The 18,215-nt window shown below is 42.4% G+C and overlaps 1 protein-coding gene across 1 annotated transcript in view; it reads left to right on the top strand.

Moving 5' to 3' along the window:
• The first annotated feature begins 3,703 nt into the window (after positions 1-3,703).
• Positions 3,704-18,215, top strand: part of LOC111656194 (transmembrane protein 26) — a 104,995-nt gene continuing 90,483 nt past the window's right edge. Inside the window, exons 1-3 of the mRNA XM_087174405.1 lie at positions 3,704-3,897; positions 6,013-6,157; positions 6,731-7,450. Of these exons, the coding sequence (XP_087030531.1) occupies positions 3,704-3,897; positions 6,013-6,157; positions 6,731-7,450 (1,059 nt within the window). The remainder of the gene's footprint in view (positions 3,898-6,012; positions 6,158-6,730; positions 7,451-18,215) is intronic.

Raw genomic sequence — 18,215 nt, 5'->3', positions numbered from 1 at the left:
AGTTTTTGTACCAGGCTGTAAACAAATTTATTTCTGCTGTAAAGTTGGACATTTTAACATGGGAGTCTATGGGGATGGACTCATTGTTTGGAGCCAGACTCTAGTGGCCATTAGAGGAACTGCAGGTGTTGGCACTCCAGTGAGATCTTGAGCTCAATGTGACTTCATAATTAAATGAAGTATATAATAATAATAACAATACTAATAATTTAGCAGCTTAAAAAGAGGACCTGCTGGAAACTAAAACAGATTCAGACAGAGCTAAAAGCAGAGTGGATATTTGGACTTAAGTTCATCAGCCAGACAGAAAATTAATGCTAATGTAACTCTACGTCTGCTGGATGTGTAAATTGCTCATTGATTTGTGTGTTTACAGCTTGTAACTGCTGCCCCCAAGAGGCCAAAAATCATCAGATAACGCAGGTTTAAAGCCTCATTTACAGGGAGGCAAAAAAAAGTACCAGAGGGGCAAGTAGGAGCAATGTCACCTCCACACTGATCATTTCCTGAGCAATGTTTAGGATTTACACACGGACCAAATAATAATAAAAAGAAAAACATCTTATCAGTCATCTGTCTATGCTTCACTTTAGTGGTTCAGTGGATTGACAGGGTTGACATTCCTAGACAGCATCGACCCCCAAGGCCTCCTCATTCTGATGCAACAGCAGTAACATACCCACACACTGCAGTGACTGCTTGGGGGGGGCCACCAGCATCTCCTCTCCCCTCCAGCTGCACCGTGTTTTTGTGTGTGCGGAGGCCAGGGAGCAAGACTGTTATCGGGGCCAGCAGCGTGGAGGCAGAGCAGGCATGGGTGGGAGCAGGGCAGGGCTGGGTGCTCTCTGAACAGGGAGCGCGGCAGGCCGGCTTCTCCCAGGGAGATAACTTTGTTCTGGGCCAGGAGAGATGACATCATGACGGATGGCGATGAAGATGTGGGCGCAAGGGGCAGGAAACGTTATCTTCTACAATGGCACCAAGGAGACGGAGACACACACACACACACACACACACACACACACACACACACACACACTTGTGGAACGCACTACAGCTTCCTTATACTCTACTCTAGTGGGCTTGAACAGTAGTCACTCCCCATTGAACACACACAGACACACACACACACACACACACACAAACACACACACACACACTTCTTACATGACGGCTCATCCAGCAGTGTCTGGGAGGTGGCTGTCATTTAAAAGGAGACAGATACAGACCAGGTCAGTGAGTGTGACTGTTGAGGTGTGTTCGTTTTCTACCACACAGCAGCAGAAGTTTTGGGAAACGCACTGAGGACCCTGATCTCAGCGAGGAGTCCAGCTCACACTGTAGGTCTGTACGGCACGCTGTCATACATATTACATAGATTCTGTTTCGAGGCATATTAGTATTCACGGTAACAGCACACAACAATACTCTGCCTGTTTTTGATTCAGATGATGAGACATTTCAGTGTCTCTCTCTAAGAAGACAAACTTCTACAGGGGTTAGTTAATGTTCTAACTGACTACTGTACTGATGGTGAATAAATCTTTTACTGACGACACATTTTAAGTTGCCACGGTGTCGAACTGCAGACCTGATAGTTTCTTCTAACAACTCTTTGTTGATTATTTAATAACGTTTTAAAATTGCAGATGACTTATGTCTTATATTTGCTAGAAAGGGAGAAATGTGTGAAACTGTTTTTAACAACTTCCTAACATTTTATTGCAAAAACCATGTTCCTATGCGTTACGCTGGGAGCACACTGCCTGTGTGGCGTGAGCGTGGCGGCCGCCGTCACTGAGCGGCTGCATGTGTGTTCACACCGGCTGCATCGCTGCTACAGTCAGCTCTATCTCACTACATAGAGTTACTGCTAAGCGGGTTACTGACATGTTGGATTTCTTTTCATTTATAAAGCATTCTTGAATAAATTACCAGCGCACTTTAAGTATCGATTCCCTTAAAACATTAGGACAGTTTAGAAATATAGTTTTACATTTTTTAAATCGTAATATTCCTGAATTTAATTGTTTTTATTATTGCTTTTGTAATCTGGGTATCATTGAAAATGAGGGTCACCCCTCAATGTATCTTAGAGAAAATAAATAAATAAAGGTTGATTATAAATTGATATCAAATTTATTTTTGACAGAAAATTTCACTGTGTCCACAAGCAGCTGCTAAAATGGTAATGTGTCTGTATCATATTCAGATTCAGACTAGACAGAGACAACTATAGAGGAAGGTGTCAGTTATATGTGATGTTGCTAGTATGATGTCAATATGACATCAACAGGTCTGTTTCTGCTGGGAGACGCACGTCACGTGAAAAATAGACGAGAAACTGAATCTATAAGAATACACAATGCAGCCTCGGGGTGTGAGACGCACGTGTCACGCAGGCAATGTGTCCCCTCTAACCTACGGTGGCTGACAAGGGCAAATTTGCTGCAATGGCCCAGAACACTTCTATCAGGAGAAACGAGCTGCTACATGTGATGCAGGAAGACAAAACAAAAAACATGAACAGCAAACACGCTGCAAATACAGAAACGATGCAACAACTAAAACACATGAACCTCCAAAACAAATGCAACTGTCAGCCACCATACTAACCTGTTAATGTGTGCTGAAATTAAAACTAAGACGTTCCGCAGCTGCCACGCACACACGCCACGCCACGCATCCAGGGTGTTCCCGGCCTTAGACAAAGAAAACATAGAACTGTGTTTCATAGTATGCCACCTTAACCAACAAGCAACCAGGATGCCGCCATGTTAGCGCTGCTTTCAAGTCATCACAATAATCCACAGAGATCCAGAGATCAAATTTAAGCAAATGCATGCAAAGCCTCCTCGAGTCCTTTAATATTGACTGAAGATCAGTCTAACTCTTTGCTTACAAATCACTGCTCGCTTTGAGTTCCCCCAAAGCTCTGAAGCTTTTATAGCGCTGACTAATTGACAAGTGAGGACTGTTTTCACACTGACATCATGTAATAGTTATTGATAATGAAGCCTGAACTTAGGGATGTGATGTGTAATGAGGCGGGCGGTTACATTTTTTATGTTTGGTGGGGCTTCTGGCAGCCCGACAATGATATTCTGTGTGAGTTTAGTCCTAAGATTTAGTGCAAAATGCAATCAGATTGAAGTGGCCTTGGGCAGTTTCTCACTCTTTCCCGAGTTTATTACAGTAATACACCAGAAAAACTACAGAACATAAACCACTTTATTGTTGCAACCTTTGAGACCCCGTTAACAAAAGTTTGAAGAGCTTCTCATTTATATCTTCTTTCTCTCTCTCTTTCTCTGCAACTTTTGTTATCAGTTTCGTCTTTTAAAATTGTTGATTCACAATTTTATGTTTATTGACTATACCATCATGAACTGTTTGAGCTTTTTTTTTTTTTTTTTTTGGGCGAAAAACGCTGACTCAGCATCAACTTTCATCGACCTTGCACCATGAATGATTTGTTGAAAAATAAATGTTGCAACAAAAAGGATTTTTCTGCTTAGTCATTTAACATTATGGCCCCTCTATTTAACACAGTGTGAATCAGTAAATTACGGAAAGAGGACGTCCAAGGATGCACCGGGTGGCAAATCCACCAAAACTCAATATACAATCAATATTTTGATTTAAAAGAAAAACATGATGAAGCTTCTGATTATCTTCTGTGCAGGTTTTCTGCGGCCGAACCATGTGTCGTGTCTTGAACATCCTGTTGGCTTTGCTGAGTCGCTTCCTGTTCGCGGTCCACGGGGTGGTGACAGTGTGGCGTGTGGTGGCCATTAAAGGGGAGCCGCTCTATTGGCTGCTGCTGACGGGTGTGGCTCTGCTGGGCGTGGAAATGGCCGTCACTCTGAAGTGCACCCGTAACGCCGAGTGGAAATGGTAACGCTTTTGGGTCATGCACACAAAGCACCAAAACCTAGAAAACCTAACATGTTCCTATATATTCAACACAATACACAGTTAATATCAGGAAGTCTTTACATTTAAGTTGTTCTAATTATCAGATGACACAAGACGCATGCATGTATTATTATTATCAAAAGTACAATAATACTAATCGTGTTGATAGTAGCAGTAGTTTCTGTCTTTTTCTATTTGGGGAAATAGATTTTTATTTTAGCTAAATATAAATCGTTGAGTGTTGCTCAACATTTATCAAAGACGTTCTGTGTGCATGTGTCCTTCAGTCCTTTGACCTCGTCATCATTTATCAACTGAACATTCAGTTCAATTCAATTTATTTTAGTCTTCATTAATATTTATACATAGTGAATAGACATAGAAATATACATACCAATAATGGCCTAAAAAGTTTTGGCTGAAGTTAAAAAAGAACTACACATTGTTAATTCATTACCACAACTCATCCACAGGATTTGACAGATGTGCACCTTCTTTTTATATTTGTCTGTACCCTTGTTTTTTTAAAGTATTTAAATGTATTTAATCCCCTCAGTTCATACGGACTTTCTGATTTCAAACAAGCTCTGAATTCTGTTTGCGTTTGGAGTAAATTATTTTGTGCTTTCTACATTATCTGTGCAACAGGTCATTTTAAAGCATTAAAGAATGAATAAACAGTGGGTTGGTTGGTTCCTAGCATAATTCAAATATGCCAATTTTTTGTAAGATATTTATGAGTCATGTTAAATCAGAATCAAAAATGTAAATGTGAGGATGACACTGAATTTGGCTTAAAAGGGGAATGTTTTCAAAATATTGATCTTGTATTAGAGGGAACTGTGCTCCTGTAGCTTATCCTGATTTTCACAAATTCTGAACAAGATTAATCCTCCATTAAGACTCTACGGTCAAGCAAGCGTTTCTACATAAGCACAGCAGGGCTACAGAGCTAAATGCTAACATAGCATGCGCACAGTGACAACGCTAACACGTTAATGTTTCGCAGGTGCAATGTTTAACATCTCATTTAGCATGCTAATATTAGCTAATTAGCATTAAACACAGTAACAGCAGTTGAGATGTTTCAGTCTTTTAGCTACACTGTTAGCATTGGCTAAACTTAGCTGCTTTTGTAAAGTTGTTCTCGTGTCCCTTTAATGGTTAAACAACAAGAAACAAATAATCGAACATGTGTGAAAGGGTTCTCACTCTCTCTCTCTGTGTTTGTGGGCGAAATTAGCATGTATGAGCCAGATGCTAACACGCTGCTTTCCCTCTGTTTAAAGCGGTGACATGAGGATTGAGGTGTTGCAGCCAGACTTTGTAAAACTGTTTTGTGTGGGGAGTAAATAACTTTCGAACTTGTAAATGTGTGAAGACTTTACAACCCATCTGCCCAGGGCGGAGAGAGTCGGCTGGTGTGTGTGTGTGTGTGCGGCCTGTAATATTCTCTGCCACCATATTCCCTGATATCCTCTGCAACTCTGTCTCTCTTTCACTGTCTATCAAAAACAAATATATCCCTCTGCTGTGTTATTGCTCTGTCTTTCATTGAGCCGATGCTCTGAGCCTGCTATCACTTCTCTGTCACAGCCGCTCTCACTGCCTTGACTCATTTTCTGACCTGCAGAAATTTGGCTTGAGTAAACATAAGCTGACGTCAACCCCTTTATTATGTGAGCCCCAAACGGATATAAGCATTTAGTTTCACACCTCAGTCAACACCAGGCGGCTTCTCATTCAAAAAACTGCAGCTCTCCGGTTCGTCCTCGGTGAACATCCTCAGACACAGGCTTTCTTCAGGCCTCTCTCTTTCTCAGAGTCTTACTTTGAAGTCCTCTCCTCATGGAGAAGGCTTTGCACTGTCAAGTGGGATTTGCATATATGATGAGAATAATTGCCTGTCTGAAATTCGATGCTTCTTTTGGAAGAAAAAAAAAAGACTAGACTCTCCTCCTCTTTCTTCTTTAGCAAGCGGCAAAAAATAAATAAATAAATAAATAAAACCGTGTCACTAAAAATAACCTACCCCCACCTCCTCTCCCCCCTCCGCCCCCTCTTCATCCCTCTCCTTTGGCGGTCCTCTTTTAGGTTCTCCCCCATGGTTTTCCTCTACCTCAGTACTGTCATTCCATCCATTTGGTTTCTGGAGCTGAGCCTGCTGCAGTCCAAGCTGCCCGTCAACAGTTCCTCCGGCCCCGAGCTTCGTTTGCTGGCTCACATCCCGATCACAGCGGTAGGCATTCCCAACACAAAACTGCCCTCCCCGCCTCACCCTCCATACAGCCACATTAAAGCAACACCTGATATCAGATAAGATTTAAATCTGGCAAGGGGGGGTGGATAAACTATTAGTTGCAGGAAATGTGTAATAGACACATTTAGATGAAGTCCTGATAGGCTCCTGCTTGAAAAACTCTCAGATCTCTCCCCTTCTGGGATGGTTTTAGTGCAGTTTCTTTCATGTAGGATTTGGGAGCTTTTTTGGCCCTTGGCTGTGCTCGAGGCTGGGTGGCAGCTTTTTTGAAGACGTAGTGTTTCAGGAACGTCGGGTGCTGTCAGGATAAACCCAGTGAACCCTGACACAATGAAGAGCTGACTCACAAATCATCAGAATCATATCCACACCACAGAGGAGACGGCTGGTGTGTTTCAGTGATTACACACACCCGAGATAAAATATTGTAGTATGTTCATGATACAAATGACTGATCAAAAAACATGTTGAAACAGCAAAGAAACCCAGAAAGGGAATTCTCCGCTGTGTATCGAACTGAAGTAACCAGATGCTGCTGTTTCCTTCACCCAGGGCATTGTGGAGCTGGATCCAGAGAACTGGGTGGCTGGCCTGGAGCAAACCATGCTCATAGTGTTGGTTCTGGGGCGCTGGCTGATGCCCAAGGGGGACATGTCCCGGGACCAGCTGTCCCAGCTCCTCATGGTCTACGTGGGACTGGGTGCCGACATCCTGGACATCTTCGACACCTTCAGGGAACCCGAAGTCAAAACCAACCGGGCGGTCGTCATCGTGGGCCTGGCCCTCTTCTCCTGGGCGCTCATGCAGTTTCCTCTGGTGCTCACTCAGACTCGACCCTCAAAGGGCGAGTCGGGCGGTCTCCTCTGCTGCCCTGGTGCCCCGCCCTCGTTTGCCTCCTGCTGCTCCAGCGAAGTGTGGAGCTTGCTGCTCACAGTGGGACTCCAAGACGGCCCGTTCCTGCTCTACCGGCTCTACCTCATGGTTCAGGAGCAGGTGCTGAACCAGCTCATGATCTTCTTCACCTGCAAGAACATCCTCATTGTCCTGCTGGAGCTCTACCGGATCTTTGTGGTTCAGTGTGAGCAGCGGGTGGGGGACTGGGGTTTGGAGAGGTGCGCCGCTCTGGTGCTCTGGTGTCGAGCCCAGGGGGGCGGGGAGGTGGAGGAGGAGAAACAGGAGGACACAGGGAGAGAGGAGCGGTGTGGGGAGCAGAGCTGTCATTCAGACACAGAGACCGGGACTGAGAGGGAGGAAGATCACAGAGGTGTCCAGGTACAGAAAAGCTCAAAATGCCGTGAGGCATGACTTGGGGGGTGGGGGGGTTGTGGCTTTCACACACCAAGAGAAAAGTCGAAACCATCTGCCATCTCTTGCGTCTAAGCCTCATTCAGAGAGACAGTCCGGCTCTCTGGAGGTTCAGGAACTACAAATAGAGAAGAGAATAAGTCCCACCTGAAAAAGATCAGAGATGAATTTATGCAACTCCCTTTGATAAAACCTGAGATTCAGTCAGAGGAGGTTCCTCCACTGAAGAAAACCAGCTCAACAAGTCTAACATGAACCGTCGCTCTCTTTAATACATGAAGGAATTAAAACGTTAAAGCTGAAAACAAATGATCATATGATTTATGCTTTACAGTCCAACTAATTTGTTTTAATCAGCAGCTGCATGGGATAATGGGATTTCATTATGTTGTGCATATGCATTTCTAATAAAATGATGATGATGATGATGATGTCTTTGACAGGAAACAATATGGTGTGATCTGAATCAGTGTGGCAGTTTGAGATGATGATAACATGCCTTGCTTTAATTAATAAACCTTTTCTAATAAAGACGCCTCAGAGAAGCAAGAGTGCAGATTTTTTCTTTTTCCTCTCGTCACCATGAGATGGCAGTGTTGCCAAGTCGACCGCAGCCCCGCAGTAACATACAGTGTTTACTTGACTGGAACATGTATGGCAGTTACATAGAGAGAGAAAAACTGAGAGAACAGCACAGGAACACAGCGGCAGTGTTGAAGTTGGTATGAAAATCTCTGCGATGAAACAACGAGGAGGATGTAGGAATCCATGTGATAAATTAATCTAAAAAGATACAGTCACCTTCAAGCGACGGCGATGTAATTAACAGTCTAGTCAACGTGGAGACACCTCATACAGGAGGAGAGTGAAGAGGTTTGCTTCGTTTGTCAGGGTTCATTTTCCTCTCGAGCACAATCAGCCCATGGAAGCCTCTTCGAGAGCTCGCTGCATTTTTATTATGTCTGCAAAAGCACACTCGTGATTATGTGGGAGTTGTTCAAGTTCAACGTGATTTGCTCTCACTCTTTTCTCTCTGTTGAGAGATGGAAGGTGCTTTTTTTTTCTTCTTCTGTTTTTTTAGATATTCCTCCACAGCCCCATAAAAGCAGGGAGAACCTCTTTGAGAGCCTCTAAAGACAGAGAAAATGTTTGATCCGGAGCGCGGGGGTCTCAAGGTTTCAAGCCACTTCACGATGGGGATAAACAGACGCAGCACAATCCCTCCCCTGGCCTCCCCTCCCCTCCTCTCCCCTCCCCTCGCTCCAGACAATACCCTCTCCTGTCAAACCAGAGCTGCGAGGCAGACCTTCTGCATTTATGGATGACCCTCTCACTCTGTGTCTCTTGCACCCACGTTGGGCAGACTGGGGAATGAAGAGCAACTGCAATTCAATCAGAGGCCTTTTCGAGCGCTGCCTTGTATCTGTGTCCATCAAATTGCTGTACTTCACCTCAGCCCGCCAGATGATGATAGGAGGTGAAGCTCTGAACGAGTTAGGACTCTGTGTTTTCAATAAGCTCTTGATAAAAGAAAGATAAAGACAGAAGGAGAAGAGGGAGAGAAAGAGAGAGCACTTATGTGTTTTCCTCTTTTTGTTGTAGGCTATCAGCTTGAATACACAAAGCTTAGAACATGAGCAAGATTTCCTAAATCGACGACTGTAGGCTACTTCCAGAGAATTTGCTGGAGAGCACTTCTGTGTTTCCTCTGTTTCATCCTTGTGGAGGCACTTTGCTCTAAATTATTGATGGTGGAGCCAACTCTTAAGAGAAAGATGAGAAAAAGTAAAGGAGAGTCCCCCCCACTGAGATAAATTAATTCTCCCAGAAACATAATGCGACACGATGCCCAATCTACAAGGTCACTCCCAGGGAGATGACATCACACGAGGGCGCAGCTTCTTCCCAGCACCTTAGTTTTTTATTTTCGGGGAGAATCCGATATTCCTCCTGACAACATGATGTGGGCAACACAATAGGGTGATGAAAGAGCGGCTTGCTTGTGAAGAGAGTCCTTTTCCTCTTCAGATTAACTGCATGCTTTAACAAGATTGTGTGGGCATGTGGGAGGATGGGGATGTCAGCTGATCCACGGGCTGCCCTACATAGATAGAGAGAGAGAAAGAGAGCGTGGAAACTCAAAAGCCTGCAACTCCACTGCACATGGATGTATGAAAAAATAAAAAATAAAAATCAACCCTCAACAAGCCCTCAACTGTAAAATATCTGTTCACTGGGACGCGAGCGATGCTGCCTTCAGGTGCTCTTTAAAAGCTCCTACGTGTACATCTCTGATTAGATCGAGTCATTAAGCAACATAAAGAGCAAAGTCTCTCTGCACGTGACGCCGTTTCCCAACTGAATCTTTCAAACTTGAAAAAAAGTGGAAGGACCGATCGCTGACAACACACCGGTGATGAGAGCGTTAGTGAAGGTACTCAACCAGACGCTCTTAGCATTTTGTAGTTACAGTCTGGCCCTTGAACAGATTTTGATAAGAGCTTTGATAAAAGACTGAGATCAAAGTTTGTGCAAATCAATGATGGAACTTGTTGCACATTCAAGTGTGTTTTCTTAAAAAATAGTTCAAATTCTGATTTGATCAAATGTCTGTATTAACAGAAAGTATTTTTTTAATTCTCACTAAATTTGAACTAATTTAGACTTTTTTCTGACTGACAAAACTCAGACTTTGATCAGCAGAGTTTTTTCACAGATCTGAAAACACAAATCCAGACTTTATGAATTCTGATGTAAAGTTTATTGATTGATTTAAACTTTTACTGTGAAAATCTGACTATAGATTCACTTGATGAGGACTTTCTTAAAATTGGAACTTCATGTACACGGATTTGTCTCACTTCAATTTTCACTTCAAATCTATTTTCTTCTCTCTGTCTTTAACGTCCAGATTACTTTGAAATCTTCTCACTCGTAATCCTCAAATTAATCTCAGAGCTGATATCTCATGTGGCTCTGCTCCTCTTCCTGTCGACAAGGACTACAAACAGACAATCTGTTGGACTACAACTACAGAAGCCTGACAGATCCTGTCCCTGTGTCATTGTCTTAAACATAAAACACAAATGTACCCTCTTTTATTTTGTATTTGGTTGTAGTGGCAGGTCTGGGTTAAACCAGCAGGGGGCCCCAGGACAAAAATTGAGCTGCATGCACGATTTGAAACTCAATCTTTTGGTTCATATTCAGTAAGAAAATTTGCAATTTCGCCAAAACAAAACAAAACAAATAACCCAACGAGTGATGCTCTATCTCCACGACAACCGTGCATGACAACTCTTTCTACTGAGGAAGACCCCGAGATGTAGTTAAAAGCTCTGGATGAAGCTTTTGTTTTTTGGGGGTTTTTTTTGCCAATAAGCAACTGCTGTTCCAAAGGTCAAGAATAAACGTTTGGATCTGAAGGGAAAAAATGAATCAGATAGCCACAAACTAATGGTCATACAGTGGATTTCCTCCGGGGCCCCTGCGGGGTCTGGGGGCCGCTGCCTGCCTTCAATCCAGCCTTGTGTGTTGGCTGCTATATTTGTTAGAAAAAAAAAAAAGAAACTGTGCAGAAGCAGAAAGAAGATAAAGCATGTAAATGATGTTTTGAGTTATTCACAACAAACACAGTGGTGAATACAATTTGTAGAGAAAACAATTCAAACTCAGAGCGAGCAGAGATCAAGGTCCGAGTCTTCCCAGGAATTTATTTGCATGAGGAGATATCACATCCCTCTAACTGTGTGATGTCAATAACCTACACTGATTTAATAACAACACAACAGTAAATATGAAGTTGTACTTCTCCAGTAGTTATTACAAGGTCTATTGAGCAATTAAACTTCCGACTAGCTGCCTGAAAAAGCTCGCATTCCTAAACACAAGGTAAACATGGTATTGATTTTTCCAACAGACCCTGAAGGCTACAGAAGTCGTAATGAAACGAGAGAGAGAGAGAGAGCGGCAGAGAGAGAGAGAGAGAGAGAGAGAGAGAGGTAGAGCCAGAGGGAGATTCACTCAACCTGAGCAGGTGCGTGACAGCGTGGAGCGTTTTCACCACATGCCACAATTTCCCTATTTTGTGTCAAACCAATCAGGAAGTCCAAACACGCAGAGGCGCGCCTCATCAGCCTCAGTCCCACAGATAAACCCGTCAACATGCCACCGAAACGTGACAGCCAGAGAGGAAGAGTGAAAAACAAAGGCAAACTTCAAATGAACTCCAGAAACTTTCTGACAGGCGGCTGAGGATCCACCTATAACACCGCCTCATGTTACGCCACGGATGGCAAAATAATGAGCTTTACTTCACTGGTTGTGGATCACGGGTGCTACAGTACATAACTGTCTCTTGTTTTCACACTTTATAGGCTACGATGATGTAGAGGTGCTGTTCAGGCCTAATTTATGGCAAACCAACAGTGTAACTTTTAAATTGCTCAAATGCTCTGGACATAATGTGGTCTGCTCCCAGACATCTAGACACGTCCATGAATCACCATTGACAAAATTAAAGCTACGTGAGCTAGCTTCTCTTAATGAGGAGCAGTAGTGCTCTCTGATTCAGTCCTGAGGCGTTCAGGCGTCCTGCAGAGAGAAGTCATTTCACCCTTCTTTTCAGAAGATGATGTATATGAACTGAGGTATTAAGGTTCAAGAAAGCTGGTAACATCTGGCAATAACCCACCTATTTGACAGGACTGTGACTTTATCCCGATCTCATCAAACTCCCCTGCAGATTTCTACAACGCACATCAGTGATCATCATGCAGTCTGCAGATATATCACCCGAGAGTCTTCAACCTACATTCCCATTAGTGTTCTGCCAACACAAGAACAAAGGTAGGGGTCAATCAACCCCTGTCAGGGTGGTAGATGTGGGAAACTGGTTCTCAGGAAGTGGAACAACACGTCTCTGGAAAGAAAGGAGCCTGGGCTGGTGACGAAGTCTGTCATTTGTTCTCTAATCTGTTGCTCATGTCTGCAGGACGCTGTCATTTAAAATAATATTACCAATGGCAGTTTCAAAGAGAGATTCATACGACGGCTCTCTGAACTCCAAGCTCTACAGTTGAGGTTTGACACAACTGAAACTGCTTGGTTAATGTTAGGTTAATAATGGTCACACACTTTGACACAACCCCTTCTGTTCCACGTTAGTTTTCCAGTTAGTAGAGATATTTACAAACGTCATGATCAAATCCAGAAAGCAGTTGTGCTGACGTGGACAAGATACTGTTTATGTATCGTACATTAACACAAGACTAAGAGTCTACAGCCACACCGACTTAAGTGTTAAGAGTTAAATGGTAACATTAACATAATGATGTTTTGGTAAGATTCACCATGTTAACTGTCTCAGTTTAGCATGTTAGATTGCATTTGCTACTTGGTACAAAACACAAACTACACCTGAGGCTGCTGCTTATGTCATCAGTTTGCAAGAATTAGAAAGAAAATATTTGAAAAACAAAAACCAAACCAAACCAAAACAAAACAAAACAAAACAAAACAAAACAAAACAAAACAAAACAAAACAAAACAAAACAAAACAAAACAAAGTACTGGACACAATTAAATTCTTACCTCTGGAGGAACTAGACAAAGTAATTAAAATTCATCCTCTTGGTCCGGTGAATGTCTGAATAAAATTTCATGGCCATCCGGTTGTTTTTGGGGGATTTTAATTCTGGATAAATTCATCTCATGCATCTACACATAAAGAACCTGCTTTGTGAAGAACAGGCAGAAGATTTCTTCAGAAACTTTTGAACTTTTTGAATCAGCTTTTTCTGAAACTTTCATCCGTATCTCCAAGTCTTCCTCAGCAGATAGCTGTTCGTGCTTTGATTTGAATATGTAATTATGTAGGGCTTTCCTTTTATAGAGCCAGAGTATTAACTGATTCAGGGCGTCACCTCCGTGCTCTGAATGAGTTTGCTCAGTTTAACTTTCCAGCTAATCCCTGATCCAAAGACAAACCAAAGCTTGAAAAGACCATTAGCTCCTCAGGTGCCTGATAACTTCAGCTTGTTGTCTCTCAGCCTTATTTATATTCATTTCATTTTTCTGCAGTGTTAATTGCTTCTGTAACCAATTTTATGCAGAATGCAAAAGTGAGCAATGAATATGAAATCCCTCTCTAAACAGAGCATTCACAATTCCTACCCACATGGCAGTTTTGGAGATAACTGCTACGACAGCTCGCAGTTTTGTCATTCAATCTCAGGCCACAGAGGATGTATTGTTGAAATATTAATTGGCCGCCTCCTTTGCCATCCCCCAGTTCCTCTGTGCTGGGAGAGCTGCCACTTTCCCCCATTTCCAATCAGCAACATGGCCTCTGGTCATGGAGGGCAAGGCCACATCGGGACACCAGTTCTAATGAGGAAGTACAGTCGACCGTCTGACTGGACGACATAATTAGAACAGTTGAGAGGGCGCTCAGTGAACAAACACATTTTGGAATTTAGCTCAAGTGTTGTTTGAGCCATATGCCCTGTGATATCCCCACATTATGATGCCGATGTCCTAATTCTGTCCTCCGCCAAGGAGATGGGCTTCTCCTGACTCATTACACTTCACACATGCAGCCACTGAGTTCTTGTTGGTTGAAAGATTGGTAAATTAATGTCAAATTAATTGTGGGAGCATATTCCAACATGCTCAATACAAAGCAGTGATTCATAGTTGGACTTAAATTAAAATAATAGACATGGAGGACACATAAGAACTGTTGGGGAAACTGCTTGGAAAGTGTAGCGAGCTAAGCTACACCAATATGACAGACATAGTTTACTACCTCAGAAGCAACTTTTTACATTTATTTATTTTTTAATCTAACCAACAAAAGTGTTCAGTTCAATTGTTTGAACTTAATCATTTACTATTCATTTGCTTTGTTTGATTTTATTTTCTTTTAAATGCAGTTTTCTTAAAGTAGCTGTTTGTAAGTTTTGCTATTGCTAACTAGCTTACGTTAGCATCACTAGCTGTTTACTTACTAGTCTAGAGGAAACAAGGTGAGTTCAGCATTAAACTTCATTCTTTTACTCACAAACAGCTGCCTCCAGACGTAGAAAGAAAGAAACACCAATGTTAACTCTTGTCTCTATCACATCTTTTCTTCTACTGAAGTTAGCATGCTAACCAGCTAGCCCCCGCTAGCGACTCACTGTAGCCTCCAATCTGCTCTGAAGACGTAGTGCTGCTCAGATGGCGTATTATAACCTCTTGTCTTGTAAACACAACAATGGCTGAAGCTCTTGTCAAGTGACAATCACCACCAGCCGCTGCTGACAAGAGACCACGTTCAGCGACAGAGAAAACGTACAAATAGCCCCTTTTAAATGTCTTATTTTTAATGCAAGATGTCTGTGAAGATACTCAGTCATGCAGGTCAGGATTATCTAAGAAAAGCTGAATGGTGGAGTTAGTTGTAGATACCTGAAGACGTTTCAGCTCTAATCCAAGAGGCTTCATCATCCAGGTATTAAACCTGTGTGGGGTCGTTATCGAGGCGATGGAGTGACATACTGATCCATCATTTCATTTCAGACTGCAGCAGAGATTCACTGTGCTTGAGGTTCAGAAAACTGCACAACTTGATCAATAAAAGAGTGAAAAGCTATTTGATTGAGGAAGCAGTGATGCTAGTGAGAGACATAGCTTCTGCCCATCACTGACCACTGACACTGCTATTATCCTGCATTTTAATGTAAACACTTTGGATACACAAAATTAAATCAACAACAAACATTTTATATATAAATACATTAAAAAAAAAACATGGATATTTGTGATGGTTTCTGAATGACTGATATAAAACCTTTGAGTCACCACTCCAGGAAAATCTAAAAATTTGTGCAAAGAGGGGAGAAGAGTCACCTGACTGTGATAGGCTGAAAGACCTGTCAATCAAACACCCACACCTAAACACAAACCACTTCAAACATTAAAACCCCCAAATTTTTCCTGAGGATTGATGGTGGGGGGAAATTATGGATTAACATAAGAGTGAAGTTGAAGTTTTTCATGAACTCATCAAGTATTTTGAGAGACTGATGTTAGTAGAGCACTGAAGTCCACCACTGAAGTCAGATAACAAACACACACTGAAATACTTAAAACACTACAACACTACATGTGTTTTCAGTTATTCTGGCTGTTTAAAACTCTGTGTGAATTTGCATCCAGGCAAAGTGATGCTGGAGTTGTACAGTGCGTGAGGTCATCAGCTTTGTCGAGCTAATTAATATGATAGAAGTGTAATTTATCCAAGGCTAACAGGTGCAACAAAGCTAACAGGAGAGTCCGGGTGATGCCAATCAAACGGTCTCCACACACCTACGCAGACCCGAGAAAAGGTCTTTTCTGCCAGAACAAGTGAAATCCCCTGTGTGGGTGCACCACAGGCTCGCAGGGCCTTTCTCTGCATATTGTATTTCAAGTTTTAAGTTAGTGGATTTAAAACGTGAGTGAATGTTTTGGCACACTGGAGTTAGAGCGTGAAAAAAACTTACACTTTTGCTTCTTGCTGAATTGAATGAGGATTGAGAATCAACTCTGATTTGAATCCTGACACTAACAATCGGGGTTGGTATCACGTCCTTTCGTTTCCTGTCATTACGCTGGCTGTTCTCTGGCTGTGATTTGCCCTCACCAGTCGGGAATGAGTTTCTCTCCTGACTCACATTTTTCTGTCACCAGTTTTTCATGTTTGTAGCAAGGTAGCTAAGTCTCAAGTCGTTGTGTCTCACCTATTTCTCCTAGTGAATTTGAGGAGAAAAATATGTGAAATATATTAGAAAAAACAGAAACTAAAGTGAGGCTGAAGTGAGAATCACAACTGTCTCTCCTGAGCTGTAAAAGAGGAGTAATATTCTCCTCTGGGTTGCTAGCTCAGAAGCTAAACCACTGGAAAACAGCTGTCATTGAACACAACACCAAACGTACTTCTGAGGAAATCACAGATATGGGCATCTTTCTAATTAGTCAAATTCATGTGCAAAAAAAAAAAATTCCTGTTAAATTTTCAAAGCCAACACACGGGGGCTTTAATATCTTCTAAAAGTTTTAAAACGGACAACAACATATGTGTGACATTTTGTGCCATTATAGCTGCTGAGACCCTGAGCTAAGTTTCCCCCGTCACTTCAATAAAGTCACAGTTTTCTTGGAGCCAGTTCAAGGATCTGTGGGGAAAGCTTGAGGGACTAACTAAACTTTATTAAATGGTTTTCCGTGACTCTAAAGTGTTTGTGCACAGTGAAGCATTTATACAGCACATATTATCACTCGGATCCCTTCCTCACTCCGACATAAGAGTGTGCACACATCATGGGGGAAAAAACCCCCAAAAAAACAACCAAAAAAAGAGGAATTACATGGTGAATCTGTAAAGGAGGTGAGGCTCTGACATGATCTGTTATGTGAACATGTAATGTGTCAAAAAGACAGCTCAATAGTGAGGAAATGCTTTCACTTCACTTTATGTGCGGCTTCATTGACCTGACAGGCTTAGCCGAGGAAAACGCCCCTGGCTTTAATGGCACCAAATAAGCTCTGGTGTTGGTGTTGGGGTTCTCGGTGTGTGTGTGTGTGTGTGTGTGTGTGTGTGTGTGCGTGCGTGTGTGTGTGTGTGCATGTATGTCTGTGTGTGTCTAACCTAGCACTTCAAAAAAAAAGAAAGAAAAAAGGGAGATAAAGAATAGGCAAATGAATGTTGTACCCACTTGCAGTTTGAACCCCTCTCTAATGGAACAAGTATTCCCCGAGTGAGTCAGTATAATCAATGGAGGCATCACAGATGTGCAAGAGGAAAGCCTGTTTCTTTTAATGGCAGGACCAATGAGCTGTGTTACAGACATGCTGCAATATAGATGAGACATACAAAGCTGTTCTTTCACCCTAAACTGCTATTATGTCTTCTCTTTTCAAACCTAAGCTCTTTTCCTCTCGGCTCCCCTCTTCACTCCCCTCCTATGGAATATATATGTGACGAGTGTTAATACTTGTCCTGCGATTTACAGAGTACCAGCGGGATACACGTGAAGAGTGCGTGTGCGTTTGAGTGAGAATATTATGGCACCAGTCCACTGCCTGTCGCACGACGACGAGCCGGGCTTTCAAGGGGCATTTCATGAAGATTGAAGCACAGAGTGGTTTCGTTGAACGGGCAGAAAAATAGCTGTAGTCATTTCGGCCTCAAGAAAGCAATCTGCTGTCAGAGAAGTCGCAGAGGGGTTTCTTACATCATCCTGAAGGAGCTCTTGAATACTATATATCCATAAAAACACATTTTGATCAATATTCAAACAACATTAACACAGACAATAGACATGTGCCCTCAGGATAAGAACAGCATCAACATATTCATCCCATAACTGTAGTATGCTTCAGCGCGGTTCAGAGCATTTACAGCTCGCTCAGTGATTATCCGCCATTGATTGCGTGGTAGATTGTGTGGTGTGCGGGTTCTTTCTCTTGGTTTGGTTACATAATTAAATTATGTAGGACATGGGCAGCCAGAAGCGCTTTTTCTCTTTGGAACACTTCAGAGAGTGAATGGAGCAGATCTATTTCAGGAAGTGGGTTAGTGGTGAGGGGAAGAGGCTTGATTCAGAGAATAAACACATATTTTACACATTAGAATATTTGTTATTGCACCATGCAGCCCCTGGTGTCCCCCGAATCTGTAGATGGTGAGATAAAACATATCAGACGC

This window comes from Seriola lalandi, unplaced genomic scaffold, assembly GCF_002814215.2.
Source record: "Seriola lalandi dorsalis isolate HSWRI2012SDOR001 ecotype SW California unplaced genomic scaffold, Sedor1 jcf7180002054347, whole genome shotgun sequence".
In the NCBI taxonomy this organism is placed as follows: Eukaryota; Metazoa; Chordata; class Actinopteri; order Carangiformes; family Carangidae; genus Seriola; species Seriola lalandi.
The sequence above is the reverse complement of the archived record's forward strand: the minus strand, read 5'-3'. Positions and strand labels throughout refer to the sequence as shown.